This window comes from Polistes dominula, unplaced genomic scaffold (assembly GCF_049000335.1).
Source record: "Polistes dominula isolate Pdom_NZ unplaced genomic scaffold, Pdom_raw_medaka contig_75, whole genome shotgun sequence".
Lineage (NCBI taxonomy): Eukaryota > Metazoa > Arthropoda > Insecta > Hymenoptera > Vespidae > Polistes > Polistes dominula.
This window is the reverse complement of record NW_028301003.1, coordinates 4,218,170-4,234,019: the sequence shown is the minus strand read 5'-3', so window position 1 is coordinate 4,234,019 and position 15,850 is coordinate 4,218,170. Positions and strand designations below refer to the sequence as shown.

Genomic DNA, 15,850 nt, shown 5'->3' with positions numbered 1-15,850 from the left:
CAGCGAATTCTTCTCCTTGACTTGGGTCTCACGGTGTGGAAGTCAGTAGTGGGGGAAGCATTTTTGCGTAAGTGGGAGGTACTCCCACTCTTCCGAAACGGACGCTTCTTGCGATGCTACGTTCGTCCATGAAGTCAGTCCACCTTAAATCATCATCGAGTACGTGTCTAAGATTTGTCTAAGAGTAGTCTAGTTTTGTAATAATTTTCTAAGTCCATTTATAAGTCCATCTCATATAATCATTCGGTACTTGTCAAAAATTTGTCTTAAAATTTGTTCTAGTACTCCAAGTGTATTTATAAAGTCCACCTTATATAATTATTGAGTACGTTTCTTAAATTTGTCTGATGTTCGTTTAGTTTTGATTTTAAGTAATATTATATTAATCTACTACTGCGTATATCTAAATCTTGTGTTTGTTAAATATCGTGTGTGATCTGGTTCTATTATCAACGGTTTATGAATATTAACTTGGTATTTTGACTTAGCCTGATTTACAATCAGTTCATTTAAATTTTGTTACTAAGTTGTCTCTCTCTTGTTTAATAGAACTTAGTCATTGACTTTGAACATTTTATTCTTAGTTATTATTGCTATTATAAATCTTGGCAAGCCTAAGTCATTTATTTATTACCAAATTAATATTCCGTTAACATTGTTCATTAATAATTGTGTGTGTGCAACAAGGTGTTTATTGTGTAACAATTTAAATCTAAATTTAAATTTTAAAATATACTATATTGTTATTCTACATTGTGATTGTGATTTAACAACTGCACCCTTCCTTCAAACGCCAATTTCAGTCAACATATTTGGATTGTATCTCTCATTGGCCAGCACCGGAAACCAGGTAAGAATTAAAGATTTGGTTAACATCCAGAGTTGAGTTTTCTTTGACATATTGACGTCCGACGCTCCGGTATCCGCGAGTAAAGCCTATCCCGGGTAAAGTACTGGATAAGCAGGCTGACCCAAAAACAGGCATTGACTTTCTTTCTCTTATCCGAGTAAACGACTGTAGGGTCGTGACCGGTTGAGAAATCTCTAAATTCGTTCTTACTCCTCAAGTAAGAACTGGTGACAGCGGCCACTCGTGAAATCTCTTCTCGAGACGTAACACAGTGATGTATCTGATATTTGTTTTTTACATAGCTCAAATGCTTCTTCTGCGAGTGGAGTCCATTTTATCGGACGTTTGTCTCTTTTTTTGTTCCAGTTAATAAGGAGTTTAACAATATATGAGTTTCTGCTGCTTTAGGTATAAACCTCCTGTAGAAATTTAGTATACCCAGAAAACGTCTTAGGTCTGCTATCGTTTTAAGTTTGGGGTAATCTTGGATTGCCTGAACTCGTTCTGTCAACGGTGCAATACCAGCCGAGCTTATTTCAAAGCCTAAATACCTGACTTTTTCTTTTGCCAATATGCATTTGTCTATATTTATAGATAAACCGTACTCCTCTAATCTTTTAAATACTGTTTGTAGATGTTGGTAATGTTCTTCTACTGATTTAGAAGCTATTAATATGTCATCTATATAGCAATAACAGTAGTGAAGGTTACGTAATACCGTGTCCATAAATCTCTGGAAAGATTGTGCTGCATTGCATAAACCAAAAGGCATTACCAGATATTCGAATAAACCGAATGGTGTGATTAATGCTGTTTTTTCTCTGTCTTCAGGAGCTATGGGAATTTGATGATAAGCACGAGCGAGATCTAAAACTGAGTATATTTTTGAGCCTTCTAACTGATGTGTAAAGTCGTGTATATGAGGAAGAGGATACCTATCTGGTTGAGTTATACTATTGAGCCTACGGTAGTCACCGCATGGTCTTCATTCTCCAGTTTTCTTCCTTACCATATGTAAAGGACTAGCCCATTGACTTTCTGACGGTTGACAAATACCTTGTTTTAGCATTAATTCGAATTCTGTTTTTGCAGCTTTAAGTTTTTCGGGTGGAAGACGTCTCGCTTTTTCTGTAATTGGAGGGCCTTTAGTTACTATGTAATGTTGAACTCGATGCTTTGTACTATTGGTGAAGTTTGGCTTGGTGATCGCCACGAATTTCCTTAGCAGCTCGTGACATCCACTACTGCTATTGATCGTAGTAATTGTGGGGTGACTGGAATTGCTAATTTCACCTCTGCTAGAAAGTTGCGTTTTGCCATCAATCAATTTTTTATTTTTTATGTCCACCAGTAAATTATAATATCCTAGGAAATCTACTCCCAAAATTGCTCTTGTTGTTTTTTCAACTGTGAACTTCCATATAAATTGTCTACGTAAGCCTAGGTTTATGGAAAGTACTTTTTTACCATACGTATGAATGGTTGAACCGTTTGCAGCATATAGGTTATATTCGCTGTCTAATGTTCTCCTGTCACCAGATGTTTTTGGGATAACAGATATATCAGCGCCTGTGTCTATCAAAAATCTTATTCCGGATATTCTGTCTGGAATTATGAGGCGGCTTTGTCTCTGTGCACCATCTCCAATCGCCTCAATATTAGATGGTGTATCTAGTTTCCCTGTTTTCGCTGATCTGGGCCGGTCCAGTTACAAGGTTTACGACATCTCCATGACTTTTCGCCAAATTTTGCATGGAAATAGCATGGTCTATTCCTATTACGACTCCTAGATCTTGATCTATTCCTGGAATGATAAACTGGTCGATTATATTGTCTGCCATGATATTTACCTCTTACTACGGTTTCCAGGTGGGCCTTTTTTTCTGTGAGCTGTGCCATTTCGTCATGTAGTTTTCTATTTGGTGTTTCGTCTTCCGAGCTTTTGTCAACTATGGTTGCTAGCTCCTAATGCCCTGTTCTTTCTATTGTTTTATCGGTTAGGGTTGCTAGACGTTCGAGACCAACGTCTTCTACGACTGCTAGTACTTCCTGTATTCTGGTTGGCAATCTCTGTAACCATAGGGTTTGTAGGACTTGGGTACTTATATTGTCTCCTGCTAATAATTTCATTTCTCTTAGCAGAACTGAAGGTTTTTTGTTCTTTAGCTCCAAGCCTGTAAGGAGTTGTCGAAATTTTGATTCTTCCGACGCTGTTAAGCGTGTGATCAGTGCCTCCTTTATTTCAGTATATGAATCGTTAGACGTGGTGGCAATTATGTCCGCCACAATTTTCAAGGTCGCAACATCCAAATGTCGGACAACTGCTGCGCTTTTTACGGCATCAGAGCGTACATTATAAGCTGCGTATTCACGCTCTAGCATCATGAACCATAGCGTTGGTTCGTCTCTCATGAAAGGAGCTAATTTAACGCTACGAAATTCGCTTGCCTGTATCTCTGGTCCTATGTTCTCTGTTCGACTATCTGCGCCTATTTTTGCTGTACCGGTCTTTGTTCCCTGAATTTCCATTTTTTTTCTTTTTTTTTTTTTTGATATTCCCGGGTTTCGGCACCAATTATTTATGTGAGGAACAAGGTCAACGGAAAAGGTTGATCTGGAGATTTACGCGATAGTCGTCAATTTAAGTAACAAAAATATATAAATTTATTAACAAGATACAACTAAACTCGTGGACGCCATGTATCGGACTAACTTACATTTCGACCGTTACGTTCAACTTGGGTTTAGTTAGTCTAGTACCCGCATAGGGAGGAAGGGCGCCAGTGTGCCGCGTCGATACACTAGGCACGTATCGCCACACGTCTGTAGCGGTACGACCGATGGTCGCGCCCTCTAAAGTTACTAGAAGGCTAGGGGACCACGCTAACAAGTAGTGGTCACCAAACTAGCACAGTCTGTGCGTAGCCGTTGAGAAGTGTACAAGAAAGAAAAGCAAGTCGCATCCTAACAATAAAAATCATAAAATAAAATTCAGTCTAATATTATCTTTACTATAGAGAAACCCTCTACAGTAAATTGGTGCCGAAACCCGGGAATGTCCGCGTAAAAAATAAAAAAATAATACAAAAACTGAAATAGAAAAAATAATAAGAAAGAAAAAAAAATGGCGCAACCAACCAGCGAAGCCGACGTGGCCCGTGCCGATACATGCACAAAGGAAATCAACGCCAGTGAATTTAAAAATATAACGCTTCCAGCTTTTTGGAAAGAGGAACCAAATTTATGGTTCGTAATATTGGAAAAGGAATTCGCGGCGTACAACATTAAATCGGATGCCGTAAAGGTTTCAGCGGTGGTAAGGAATTTGGATACCACGCTGATAAAAGAGGTATACGACATCTTAGCATCCCCCCTCCCCCCGAGCAATGTACGTACACACATTTAAAAAAAGCAATAATACACAGACTAACTAAATCCGACGAACAACGGCTAAGGCGATTATTAATGGGGATTGAATTAGGAGACAAAAAACCATCCGAACTTTGGAGAGAAATGAAACGCTTAGCAGGTGATAGTTTTAGTGAAAAAATGCTCGTAACTTTATGGATGCAAAGGATACCAACCAAGGCACAAGGGATCCTGGCCATTGCAGACGAAAATATGTCACCCGCAAAGTTAGCGGAAATGGGTGACAAGATCCTCGAGAGAGAGCGTCTGCCGGAAACGGCCGCCATTTCGGAAGTAGCGCCAGTAGGAAATGCCGCTCAAGCAACAACCAATCGCGAGGTAGCAGAATTCAGGCGGGAAATCGCGCAACTAACAGAGGAGATAAAAAAACTGATGCGCGGCAGAAGAAAGTACCGAAGTTTCCGCGGAAGATACCGAAGTCGAAGCCGATCGTCAAGCACTCACCGAAACGATGACGGCCTATGTTATTACCACTGGAAATTCGCGGAACGATCGTGGAAGTGCAGATCCCCGTGCAAGTGGACAGGCCCGGATAAAAGAAAGCCTTCGGAAAACTAGTGCAAGCGTCTCAAATAGAGGCGGTTTACGACGCGACGAGAAACCTGCGCCTCATGGTAAATGATAGGAAAACAGGAGCATGTTTTCTAATAGACACTGGTGCAGACGTCTCAGTGATTCCACGTACTTCGTTAAATGAAACCAAAGACAATACGTGTAAGTTATATGCGGCAAATGGTGCAGAAATAGAGACATTCGGAAAAAAACTTTTAAACTTAAATCTTGGACTTCTTCGAGATGAGAGAATCGATTTTTCTCGATGAGAGAAAGACGAAGAGTGCGAGTGTATGGTGTGCGTGAAAACAATTGATGAATGTGAAAGATGTGTAAGAGTATGCAGCGATATCGGTATAAGTGTGAGTGCGCGCAGCGATATGGACATGAGTGTGAGTGCGCGCAGCGATATGGGTATAAGTGTGAGTGCATGCAGCAGTATGAATATGAGTGTGTCCAGTAAGAAAGAAAAGCGGGCGTGCACCCCGAAGTCTCTCGAGTATTCCCGAACCGGAAATCAGGAAAAGGTCTTTTGTTTAATCGGTCGGGAATAGTCTGGAGATTTCGAGAATGATTGACGGAAGTGATTGGGACCATTGGTGGAGTGAATGTGTATATAAGCGCGGCGAAGAATGCGGTCTTCGCCTTCTTGATTCGGTGCGACTATTTGTGAGTGAAAGAGTGTAATACGAGTGTACTTAAGATTTCTAACTATTGTAACTTACTTACTTTTCTTATCTTTTCTATCTCCTTATTATTATATTAAACATTTGTTCTATTATAATAAATACTTATGTTTTAAATTTAAATAAATCTTACATACATATATGGCGACATAGTAGGAAAAAGCATAAGACCATACGTTCCAGTCTCTTTACAGAGGCAAATTTTTAAGAACGTACACAATTTGTCACATCCCAGCGGCAGAGTAACAAAACATCTTATAGGAAAAAGCTTCATGTGGCCAAAGATGAACAAAGATATTGCAGAATGGTCAAGTACATGCTTAGCATGCCAAAAGTGCAAAATAAGCCGTCATAACAAACAGGTACCTTCGAAAATAGAAGTACCACAAGGACGTTTCGAACATGTACACATAGATATAATAGGTCCATTACCAACGATTAAAAATATGAGATACTGCCTAACTATGATCGATAGGTTTACTCGTTGGCCAGAAGCAATTCCAATGCCGGATACCTCAGCAGATACAGTGGCAACAACATTCTATTCGCAGTGGATTTCAAGATTTGGTTCTTCTATTACAATTACAACTGATCAAGGAACACAATTTGAAAGTCAACTATTTGAAGCGTTAACCAAATTAGTCGGAGCGAAAAGAATTAGAACAACAGCGTATCACCCTGCATCAAATGGAATGATAGAAAGATGGCATAGATCACTTAAAGCAGCAATAATGTGCCATGAAGAAAAAGACTGGGTAGGAATACTACCGACAGTGCTCCTTGGTCTACGCACAAGCTTAAAGGAAGATATAAAAGCTTCAGCTGCGGAATTGGTATATGGTGAAAACATCAGACTACCAGGAGAATTTTTCCTCAGCGAAGAACTATTACAAGATCCACACATACTCCTAGAAAAATTAAGACAACATATAAGGCAAATCAGACCGATACCCACAGCGCACCATATCAAAAAGAAACATTTTATTCAGGATAGGTTGTATACATGTACGCACATATTTTTAAGGGTCGACGCTGTAAAAAAACCATTAGAAGCGCCTTACGAAGGTCCATACGAAATTATACAAAGAATTACAGATAATATTTTCAAAATTAACTATAAAGGAAAACATATAAATGTATCTATAGAAAGACTAAAACCAGCGTTCGTCGAAAAAGATTGCAATACCGATTCGTATGTAATAACTTATAATATATATAACTTAGTAAGTTAGGATAGAGATAGTGCAATATTTTTATATATCTTTATATTTTTATATACTTGTAAATATCTATAATTTTAAGTTTCGCATTTTATGTAATAAGGAAAATGCTCCGAAGGGAGTAATGTAGCGGTACGACCGATGGTCGCGCCCTCTAAAGTTACTAGAAGGCTAGGGGACCACGCTAACAAGTAGTGGTCACCAGACTAGCACAGTCTGTGCGTAGCCGTTGAGAAGTGTACAAGAAAGAAAAGCAAGTCGCATCCTAACAGTAAAAATCATAAAATAAAATTCAGTCTAATATTATCTTTACTATAGAGAAACCCTCTACACAGATTTTCCAACAGGTGAATCATCATGTTCTGGTACTATTCCGTCCACTAAACAAACTCCACCGGATAATGCACACGAGGTCGTCTACACAGTAAATCTGCAACTACCTCAGTTCAATCACAAGTCACTGGATCTATGGTTCGCAATAGCCAAGGCGGATTTCGGTGCAAATCGTATAACAAGTGATGCACAAAAATACGTCCAACTCCTCAAAGCTTTACCCTATCAAATTGCAGAACAGTTACAGGACATTGTTAACAATCCACCCGCACACGATAAGTAAAAAACTTTTAAAAACACAATTCTTGAACGTTTTTCCCTATCACGAAAAAAACAGTTGCAGAAACTTTTAAATGAAAGGGTTGTTGGTGATAAACGACCCTCACAACTGTTACGCGAAATGAGAGTACTAGCTCAGGATTCTGTGCAGGAGGACGTGCTTCACCAACTCTGGACCGAACGTCTCCCACCTAAAATACGTCCGTTGCTAATAATATCAGAAAATCTAGGTCTCAACGAACTTGCTGTAATGGCAGACAGACTTGTGGATAACTTGGACTTACTTCCGGTAATGGCTGTACATGGTGCAGATACAACCGGTCACGACAAGCACTCCGGTAGCATAACAACTCCACAAACAGAACGACAGTTACTAGAAATCAACACTGCTTTAAAAGACTGCCAAAATTGTTTAGCCAACCTACAAGTAAGTCAACAGCTCATTCAAAAACAACTGTATGAGATGCAGTCTCAGCAGCAACAACAACAACAGAACATAAACCAACTACAAAACTCATTACGATACGAAAACCGTGCACGTTCGAGACGGAGATCACTAGCACCTAACCGCAACGGCACTTGTTACTACCACACAAAATGGGGTAACGACGCTCACCGATGCACGCTTCCTTGCAACTTCAAGTCCTCAGCCAACAACCAGGGAAACTAGACACGCTGTCAACGATTGGGGCAGTAGGTGACGGCCAAAACAACGGACTGCCCACAGAACTGCGTCTACACATTTATGATCACAGAACCAACCAAAAATTCCTCATAGATTCGGGATCGGTGGTATCAATCATTCCAACTTCTTCTTTAAAACACAAACTAAAAAAACATCCTCTCACACTCTACGCAGCAAATTCTTCAGTGATTCACACCTATGGCACAAAAACCCTGGACCTGGACCTCAACCTTCGTAGAAGCTTCGTCTGGTCTTTTATCGTCGCTGACATACAAACGGCTATAATTGGTGCGGATTTTCTCACGAATTTCAATCTTCTGGTTGATTTAAAAAATCAACGTCTCATCGATCCGCTGACTAATCTGTCTTCAAAAGGACAAACAGTGAACACAGACACATACAATGTCTCAACCTTAGGCACTAATTTGCCACCACCATATGGAAATTTGCTCAAAAAGTACATTGAGGTTACAAAACCGATTCAAAAGCCAAACAGCACCAACATTCAGTACGCTCATCGGATCATTACAAGAGGACCACCTGTGACGGCGCGTGCACGGAAACTCGCTGGTGAAAAAGCGGCAGCAGCAAAGTCACAGATCTCTCAGATGCTCAACAACGGCACCATCAGACCTTCCAGCAGTCCTTATGCCAGTCCAACACATTTAACTCGAAAAAAGAACAATGAATGGCGATTATGTGGCGACTACAGACAACTCAATGACACCACGGAACCTGACATGTACGCTCCTCCACTGATACAAGATCTCTTCACACGTTTACCAGGTACCAACATCTTCACAAAACTAGATCTCAGGAAAGCTTACAATCAAATACCCATGCACCCGAATGACGTCCATAAGACGGCAATCACTACGCCATGGGGACTTTTCGAATACGTGGTAATGCCTTACGGACTAAAAAACGCTACTCAAACTTTCCAGAGATTCATGAACACAAATTTCCAAGATCTTGATTTTGTTTTCATCTACATCGACGACATCTTCATTGCGTCACCTGACGGGGAGACTCACGTAAAACATGTCAGCACCGTTCTCGAACGACTTCAAAATCTCTCACTCAGCATAAACACCGAAAAATGCGAATTCGGAAAAGCTAAAATTGACTTTTTAGGTTATCACATAACACCTCAAGGGTACACTCCAACTTCCAATCGCGTAGAGGCTATATTGGACTACAAAAAGCCTGATACCATCCAGGAGCTCAGACGTTTCCTGGGCATTACTAATTACTACCGTAGGTGCATTCCTCAGATCGCTCACACGCAAATACCATTAAACAGTTACCTGAAACAGTCGATAAAAAATGACAAAACAAAAATAGCTTGGACACCTGAAGCCAGTAAAGCATTCATAGAATGCAAACAAAAAATAGCAAACACAACTTTACTCGCCTATCCATCTCCAATTGCACCAATGGCCCTCACTACTGACGCGTCATCATCAGCAATAGGAGCAAAACTGGAACAACTCGTCAACGATATCTGGCAACCATTAGGTTTTTTCTCACGAAAATTCAGTGAGACAGAAAAACGCTACAGCACTTACGACCGTGAGTTATTAGCAATTTTCACCGCTATTAAATTTTTTCATTATCTTTTAGATTGCCGAAATTTCATCATAAAAACGGACCACAAACCACTAATCCATGCTTTCAAGCAAAAGCTCGACAAATCATCAGAACGACAAATCAGGCAACTAGATTACATATCTCAATTTTCTACGGACATAGTACACGTGAAAGACGGAGACAACGTGGTTGCAGATGCACTTTCACGCATTAATACTATCACCATGCCAACAATACTGACGCCTGAAGCCATTCACGAGGCTCAACGCGCTGACGAGGAACTACAGAACATAGTTCAAGGCTCCACATCACTCAAGCTCCACGAACTCGAGATTGAACCAAAAACTAAAGTATACTGCGAAATTTCTACAGGAATGGTTAGACCATACATTCCATCGTCCCTCAGAAAGACAGTCTTCCAAACAGTTCACAACACTGCACATCCAAGTGGCAGAAACACGTCAAAACTCATCAGGGAGAAATACACATGGCCTGGAATACGCAGGGATTCCCTACAATGGTCTTGTGAGTGCATAGCATGTCAGAGAGCCAAGATTCATCGACATACAAGAACTGAACCTAACCACATTAAAGTACCCAGCAACAGATTCAACCGTCTACATATGGACATAATATTCTTGCCAAACGTTCGAGGATACCAATACTGCCTCACAATGATTGACAGATTTTCAAGATGGCCAGCTGCGGTACCGATAAAAGACATGTCAGCGGACACAGTCGCAACAGCATTATTCAACGAGTGGATATCCCACTACGGAACTCCAATCACCATAACGTCGGATCAAGGCACACAATTCGAATCAGCTCTTTTCCAATCTCTCGTCCATCTAGTAGGTGCCAAGAAAACAAGAACGACTCCTTTTCATCCTCAATCAAACGGCATCGTCGAGCGCATGCATAGAACCTTAAAAGCCGCTTTAATGTGCTCTCCAAAACCTTGGCTCGACATCTTACCCGTGGTACTCCTCGGACTTCGAACTTCATTCAAGGAGGATATCCAAGCCACTCCGGCAGAAATGTTATACGGAACATGCTTAAGAGTGCCCGGAGAATTTTTCACTTCGACCGATCAACTTCTCGACTCACAGATCTTCGTGGAAAAACATCGAGAATACATGCGGGGCATACGACCAACACCCACCGCACACCACTCCAAGGCAAAAGTATTCATACTCAAGGACCTAAACACCTGTACGCATGTGTGGTTACGCTGTGACCACGTAAAGGCACCATTAGAAGCGCCTTATCAAGGTCCATACAAGGTGATTGACAGAATCTCCGATAAACTCTACAAAATACTAGTAGAAGGTGAAGAAAAAAACGTCTCAATCGAAAGACTAAAGCCTTGCTACATTAACAAGACTGATCTCGACAACGTCGAGGACCAACAACTAGTACCTGAGAAGATGAAACCACATCATTGGGGATCTTCAATGGATATACCAAAGAAAACGTACAAACGCACCGTGACTTTTAAGCTTCCCGCGCAAAGTCACTCAGGAGGGAGTAGTCGTAGCGGACGCGTATCTACAGTCACGCCTCTACAGACCGCTCATACAACTATACTCAAATGATAAAATAGACTAACAACACATAAAACAAAGAGAACAATAAAGAATGGCATTATACACGCTACACGACACACAACGCATTGCATCCACCACGTGTTACTAAAACTCATTTAAACTAGTTGTTATACCTATTTTGATACCGTATTATTAATAAAGCTTTCTATACACGTTAACCATTTTATATATCTTTTATCTCGTGGTATTAATAAGAAGAGATACCACACGTCTGTAGAGGGTTTCTCTATAGTAAAGATAATATTAGACTGAATTTTATTTTATGATTTTTACTGTTAGGATGCGACTTGCTTTTCTTTCTTGTACACTTCTCAACGGCTACGCACAGACTGTGCTAGTCTGGTGACCACTACTTGTTAGCGTGGTCCCCTAGCCTTCTAGTAACTTTAGAGGGCGCGACCATCGGTCGTACCGCTACATTACTCCCTTCGGAGCATTTTCCTTATTACATAAAATGCGAAACTTAAAATTATAGATATTTACAAGTATATAAAAATATAAAGATATATAAAAATATTGCACTATCTCTATCCTAACTTACTAAGTTATATATATTATAAGTTATTACATACGAATCGGTATTGCAATCTTTTTCGACGAACGCTGGTTTTAGTCTTTCTATAGATACATTTATATGTTTTCCTTTATAGTTAATTTTGAAAATATTATCTGTAATTCTTTGTATAATTTCGTATGGACCTTCGTAAGGCGCTTCTAATGGTTTTTTTACAGCGTCGACCCTTAAAAATATGTGCGTACATGTATACAACCTATCCTGAATAAAATGTTTCTTTTTGATATGGTGCGCTGTGGGTATCGGTCTGATTTGCCTTATATGTTGTCTTAATTTTTCTAGGAGTATGTGTGGATCTTGTAATAGTTCTTCGCTGAGGAAAAATTCTCCTGGTAGTCTGATGTTTTCACCATATACCAATTCCGCAGCTGAAGCTTTTATATCTTCCTTTAAGCTTGTGCGTAGACCAAGGAGCACTGTCGGTAGTATTCCTACCCAGTCTTTTTCTTCATGGCACATTATTGCTGCTTTAAGTGATCTATGCCATCTTTCTATCATTCCATTTGATGCAGGGTGATACGCTGTTGTTCTAATTCTTTTCGCTCCGACTAATTTGGTTAACGCTTCAAATAGTTGACTTTCAAATTGTGTTCCTTGATCAGTTGTAATTGTAATAGAAGAACCAAATCTTGAAATCCACTGCGAATAGAATGTTGTTGCCACTGTATCTGCTGAGGTATCCGGCATTGGAATTGCTTCTGGCCAACGAGTAAACCTATCGATCATAGTTAGGCAGTATCTCATATTTTTAATCGTTGGTAATGGACCTATTATATCTATGTGTACATGTTCGAAACGTCCTTGTGGTACTTCTATTTTCGAAGGTACCTGTTTGTTATGACGGCTTATTTTGCACTTTTGGCATGCTAAGCATGTACTTGACCATTCTGCAATATCTTTGTTCATCTTTGGCCACATGAAGCTTTTTCCTATAAGATGTTTTGTTACTCTGCCGCTGGGATGTGACAAATTGTGTACGTTCTTAAAAATTTGCCTCTGTAAAGAGACTGGAACGTATGGTCTTATGCTTTTTCCTACTATGTCGCCATATATGTATGTAAGATTTATTTAAATTTAAAACATAAGTATTTATTATAATAGAACAAATGTTTAATATAATAATAAGGAGATAGAAAAGATAAGAAAAGTAAGTAAGTTACAATAGTTAGAAATCTTAAGTACACTCGTATTACACTCTTTCACTCACAAATAGTCGCACCGAATCAAGAAGGCGAAGACCGCATTCTTCGCCGCGCTTATATACACATTCACTCCACCAATGGTCCCAATCACTTCCGTCAATCATTCTCGAAATCTCCAGACTATTCCCGACCGATTAAACAAAAGACCTTTTCCTGATTTCCGGTTCGGGAATACTCGAGAGACTTCGGGGTGCACGCCCGCTTTTCTTTCTTACTGGACACACTCATATTCATACTGCTGCATGCACTCACACTTATACCCATATCGCTGCGCGCACTCACACTCATGTCCATATCGCTGCGCGCACTCACACTTATACCGATATCGCTGCATACTCTTACACATCTTTCACATTCATCAATTGTTTTCACGCACACCATACACTCGCACTCTTCGTCTTTCTCTCATCGAGAAAAATCGATTCTCTCATCTCGAAGAAGTCCAAGATTTAAGTTTAAAAGTTTTTTTCCGAATGTCTCTATTTCTGCACCATTTGCCGCATATAACTTACACGTATTGTCTTTGGTTTCATTTAACGAAGTACGTGGAATCACTGAGACGTCTGCACCAGTGTCTATTAGAAAACATGCTCCTGTTTTCCTATCATTTACCATGAGGCGCAGGTTTCTCGTCGCGTCGTAAACCGCCTCTATTTGAGACGCTTGCACTAGTTTTCCGAAGGCTTTCTTTTATCCGGGCCTGTCCACTTGCACGGGGATCTGCACTTCCACGATCGTTCCGCGAATTTCCAGTGGTAATAACATAGGCCGTCATCGTTTCGGTGAGTGCTTGACGATCGGCTTCGACTTCGGTATCTTCCGCGGAAACTTCGGTACTTTCTTCTGCCGCGCATCAGTTTTTTTATCTCCTCTGTTAGTTGCGCGATTTCCCGCCTGAATTCTGCTACCTCGCGATTGGTTGTTGCTTGAGCGGCATTTCCTACTGGCGCTACTTCCGAAATGGCGGCCGTTTCCGGCAGACGCTCTCTCTCGAGGATCTTGTCACCCATTTCCGCTAACTTTGCGGGTGACATATTTTCGTCTGCAATGGCCAGGATCCCTTGTGCCCTGGTTGGTATCCTTTGCATCCATAAAGTTACGAGCATTTTTTCACTAAAACTATCACCTGCTAAGCGTTTCATTTCTCTCCAAAGTTCGGATGGTTTTTTGTCTCCTAATTCAATCCCCATTAATAATCGCCTTAGCCGTTGTTCGTCGGATTTAGTTAGTCTGTGTATTATTGCTTTTTTTAAATGTGTGTACGTACATTGCTCGGGGGGAGGGGGGATGCTAAGATGTCGTATACCTCTTTTATCAGCGTGGTATCCAAATTCCTTACCACCGCTGAAACCTTTACGGCATCCGATTTAATGTTGTACGCCGCGAATTCCTTTTCCAATATTACGAACCATAAATTTGGTTCCTCTTTCCAAAAAGCTGGAAGCGTTATATTTTTAAATTCACTGGCGTTGATTTCCTTTGTGCATGTATCGGCACGGGCCACGTCGGCTTCGCTGGTTGGTTGCGCCATTTTTTTTTCTTTCTTATTATTTTTTCTATTTCAGTTTTTGTATTATTTTTTTATTTTTTACGCGGACATTCCCGGGTTTCGGCACCAATTTACTGTAGAGGGTTTCTCTATAGTAAAGATAATATTAGACTGAATTTTATTTTATGATTTTTATTGTTAGGATGCGACTTGCTTTTCTTTCTTGTACACTTCTCAACGGCTACGCACAGACTGTGCTAGTTTGGTGACCACTACTTGTTAGCGTGGTCCCCTAGCCTTCTAGTAACTTTAGAGGGCGCGACCATCGGTCGTACCGCTACAGACGTGTGGCGATACGTGCCTAGTGTATCGACGCGGCACACTGGCGCCCTTCCTCCCTATGCGGGTACTAGACTAACCAAACCCAAGTTGAACGTAACGGTCGAAATGTAAGTTAGTCCAATATATGGCGTCCAAGAGTTTAGTTGTATCTTGTCAATAAATTTATATATTTTCGTTACTTAAATTGACGACTATCGCATAAATCTCCAGATCAACCTTTTCCGTTGACCTAGTTCCCCACACGTCTGTGGCGGTACGACCGAAGATCGCGCCCTCCAAAGTTACTAGAAGGCTAGGGAATCACGCTAACAGGAAGTAGTTACTAGTCTGTACGTAGCCGTTGATATATGTTCAATAAAGAAAAGCAAGTCGCAAAGAAAATTCAGTCTAGTTTTATTTTTACTATAGAGAAGCCCTCTACACGTCACGGCGTCTTCGATTTCTAGTCGACCGTTCAAATAAAGGAATACGGCGTGACGGTGGGGCCGCCGAAAATGTTATCGTTATTTGTACAAGGATAGAGCGATTTCCGCGCAGTTAAGAAATAACTATTTCATGAATATATACTTTTCTACCGTTAATATTAATGATTAAGTTATTCATATATCGATTCAGAGTTTGATATGAAATTTCTTACAAAATGATGAATAAATGAATAATGATATTGGAAGTTGCAAACTTCTACTGGATTCGAAGGTGCTATTTCACTTGAAATATATGTTAATGAATAAAGGTGTGTACGCATAAGCGCACGCACGGATAATTGAAACTATTTATCTCGTTTCTAGATCTTTTGTGATGATGGTTAAGCTGGGCGATGAAGATGTTCGCAAGATGGCGGATCTTCTCGACTTCGTTGTTCTCTAATCGGTTTGCTCGGCGTGGTGATAGTCTATTCACTGCTTCGTAAATCAGAAGTCGGGAATTCGCACCTTACAGGATTGTACCAGAATGTTATGACCAAAAGATTCTTCAATGAAAAGTCCTCTGGTAATTAGTTGCTGGGGATAAG

The 15,850-nt window shown here is 40.4% G+C and overlaps 1 protein-coding gene and 1 long non-coding RNA gene across 2 annotated transcripts; both read right to left on the bottom strand.

Annotated features, from left to right (window-relative positions):
- Positions 1-1,465: 1,465 nt before the first annotated feature.
- Positions 1,466-2,763, bottom strand: LOC149032182 (uncharacterized). The gene is made up of 2 exons (XR_016177003.1): positions 2,318-2,763; positions 1,466-2,224 (listed from the first exon to the last, which is right to left on the bottom strand). It is a non-coding gene; the product is annotated as an uncharacterized LOC149032182 (long non-coding RNA).
- A 52-nt stretch (positions 2,764-2,815) lies between these two features.
- LOC149032181 (uncharacterized) lies at positions 2,816-3,379 on the bottom strand. Its single transcript, XM_089173999.1, has one exon. The coding sequence runs from the start codon at positions 3,377-3,379 to the stop codon at positions 2,816-2,818; it is 564 nt and encodes a 187-aa protein (XP_089030125.1).
- Positions 3,380-15,850: the final 12,471 nt, after the last annotated feature.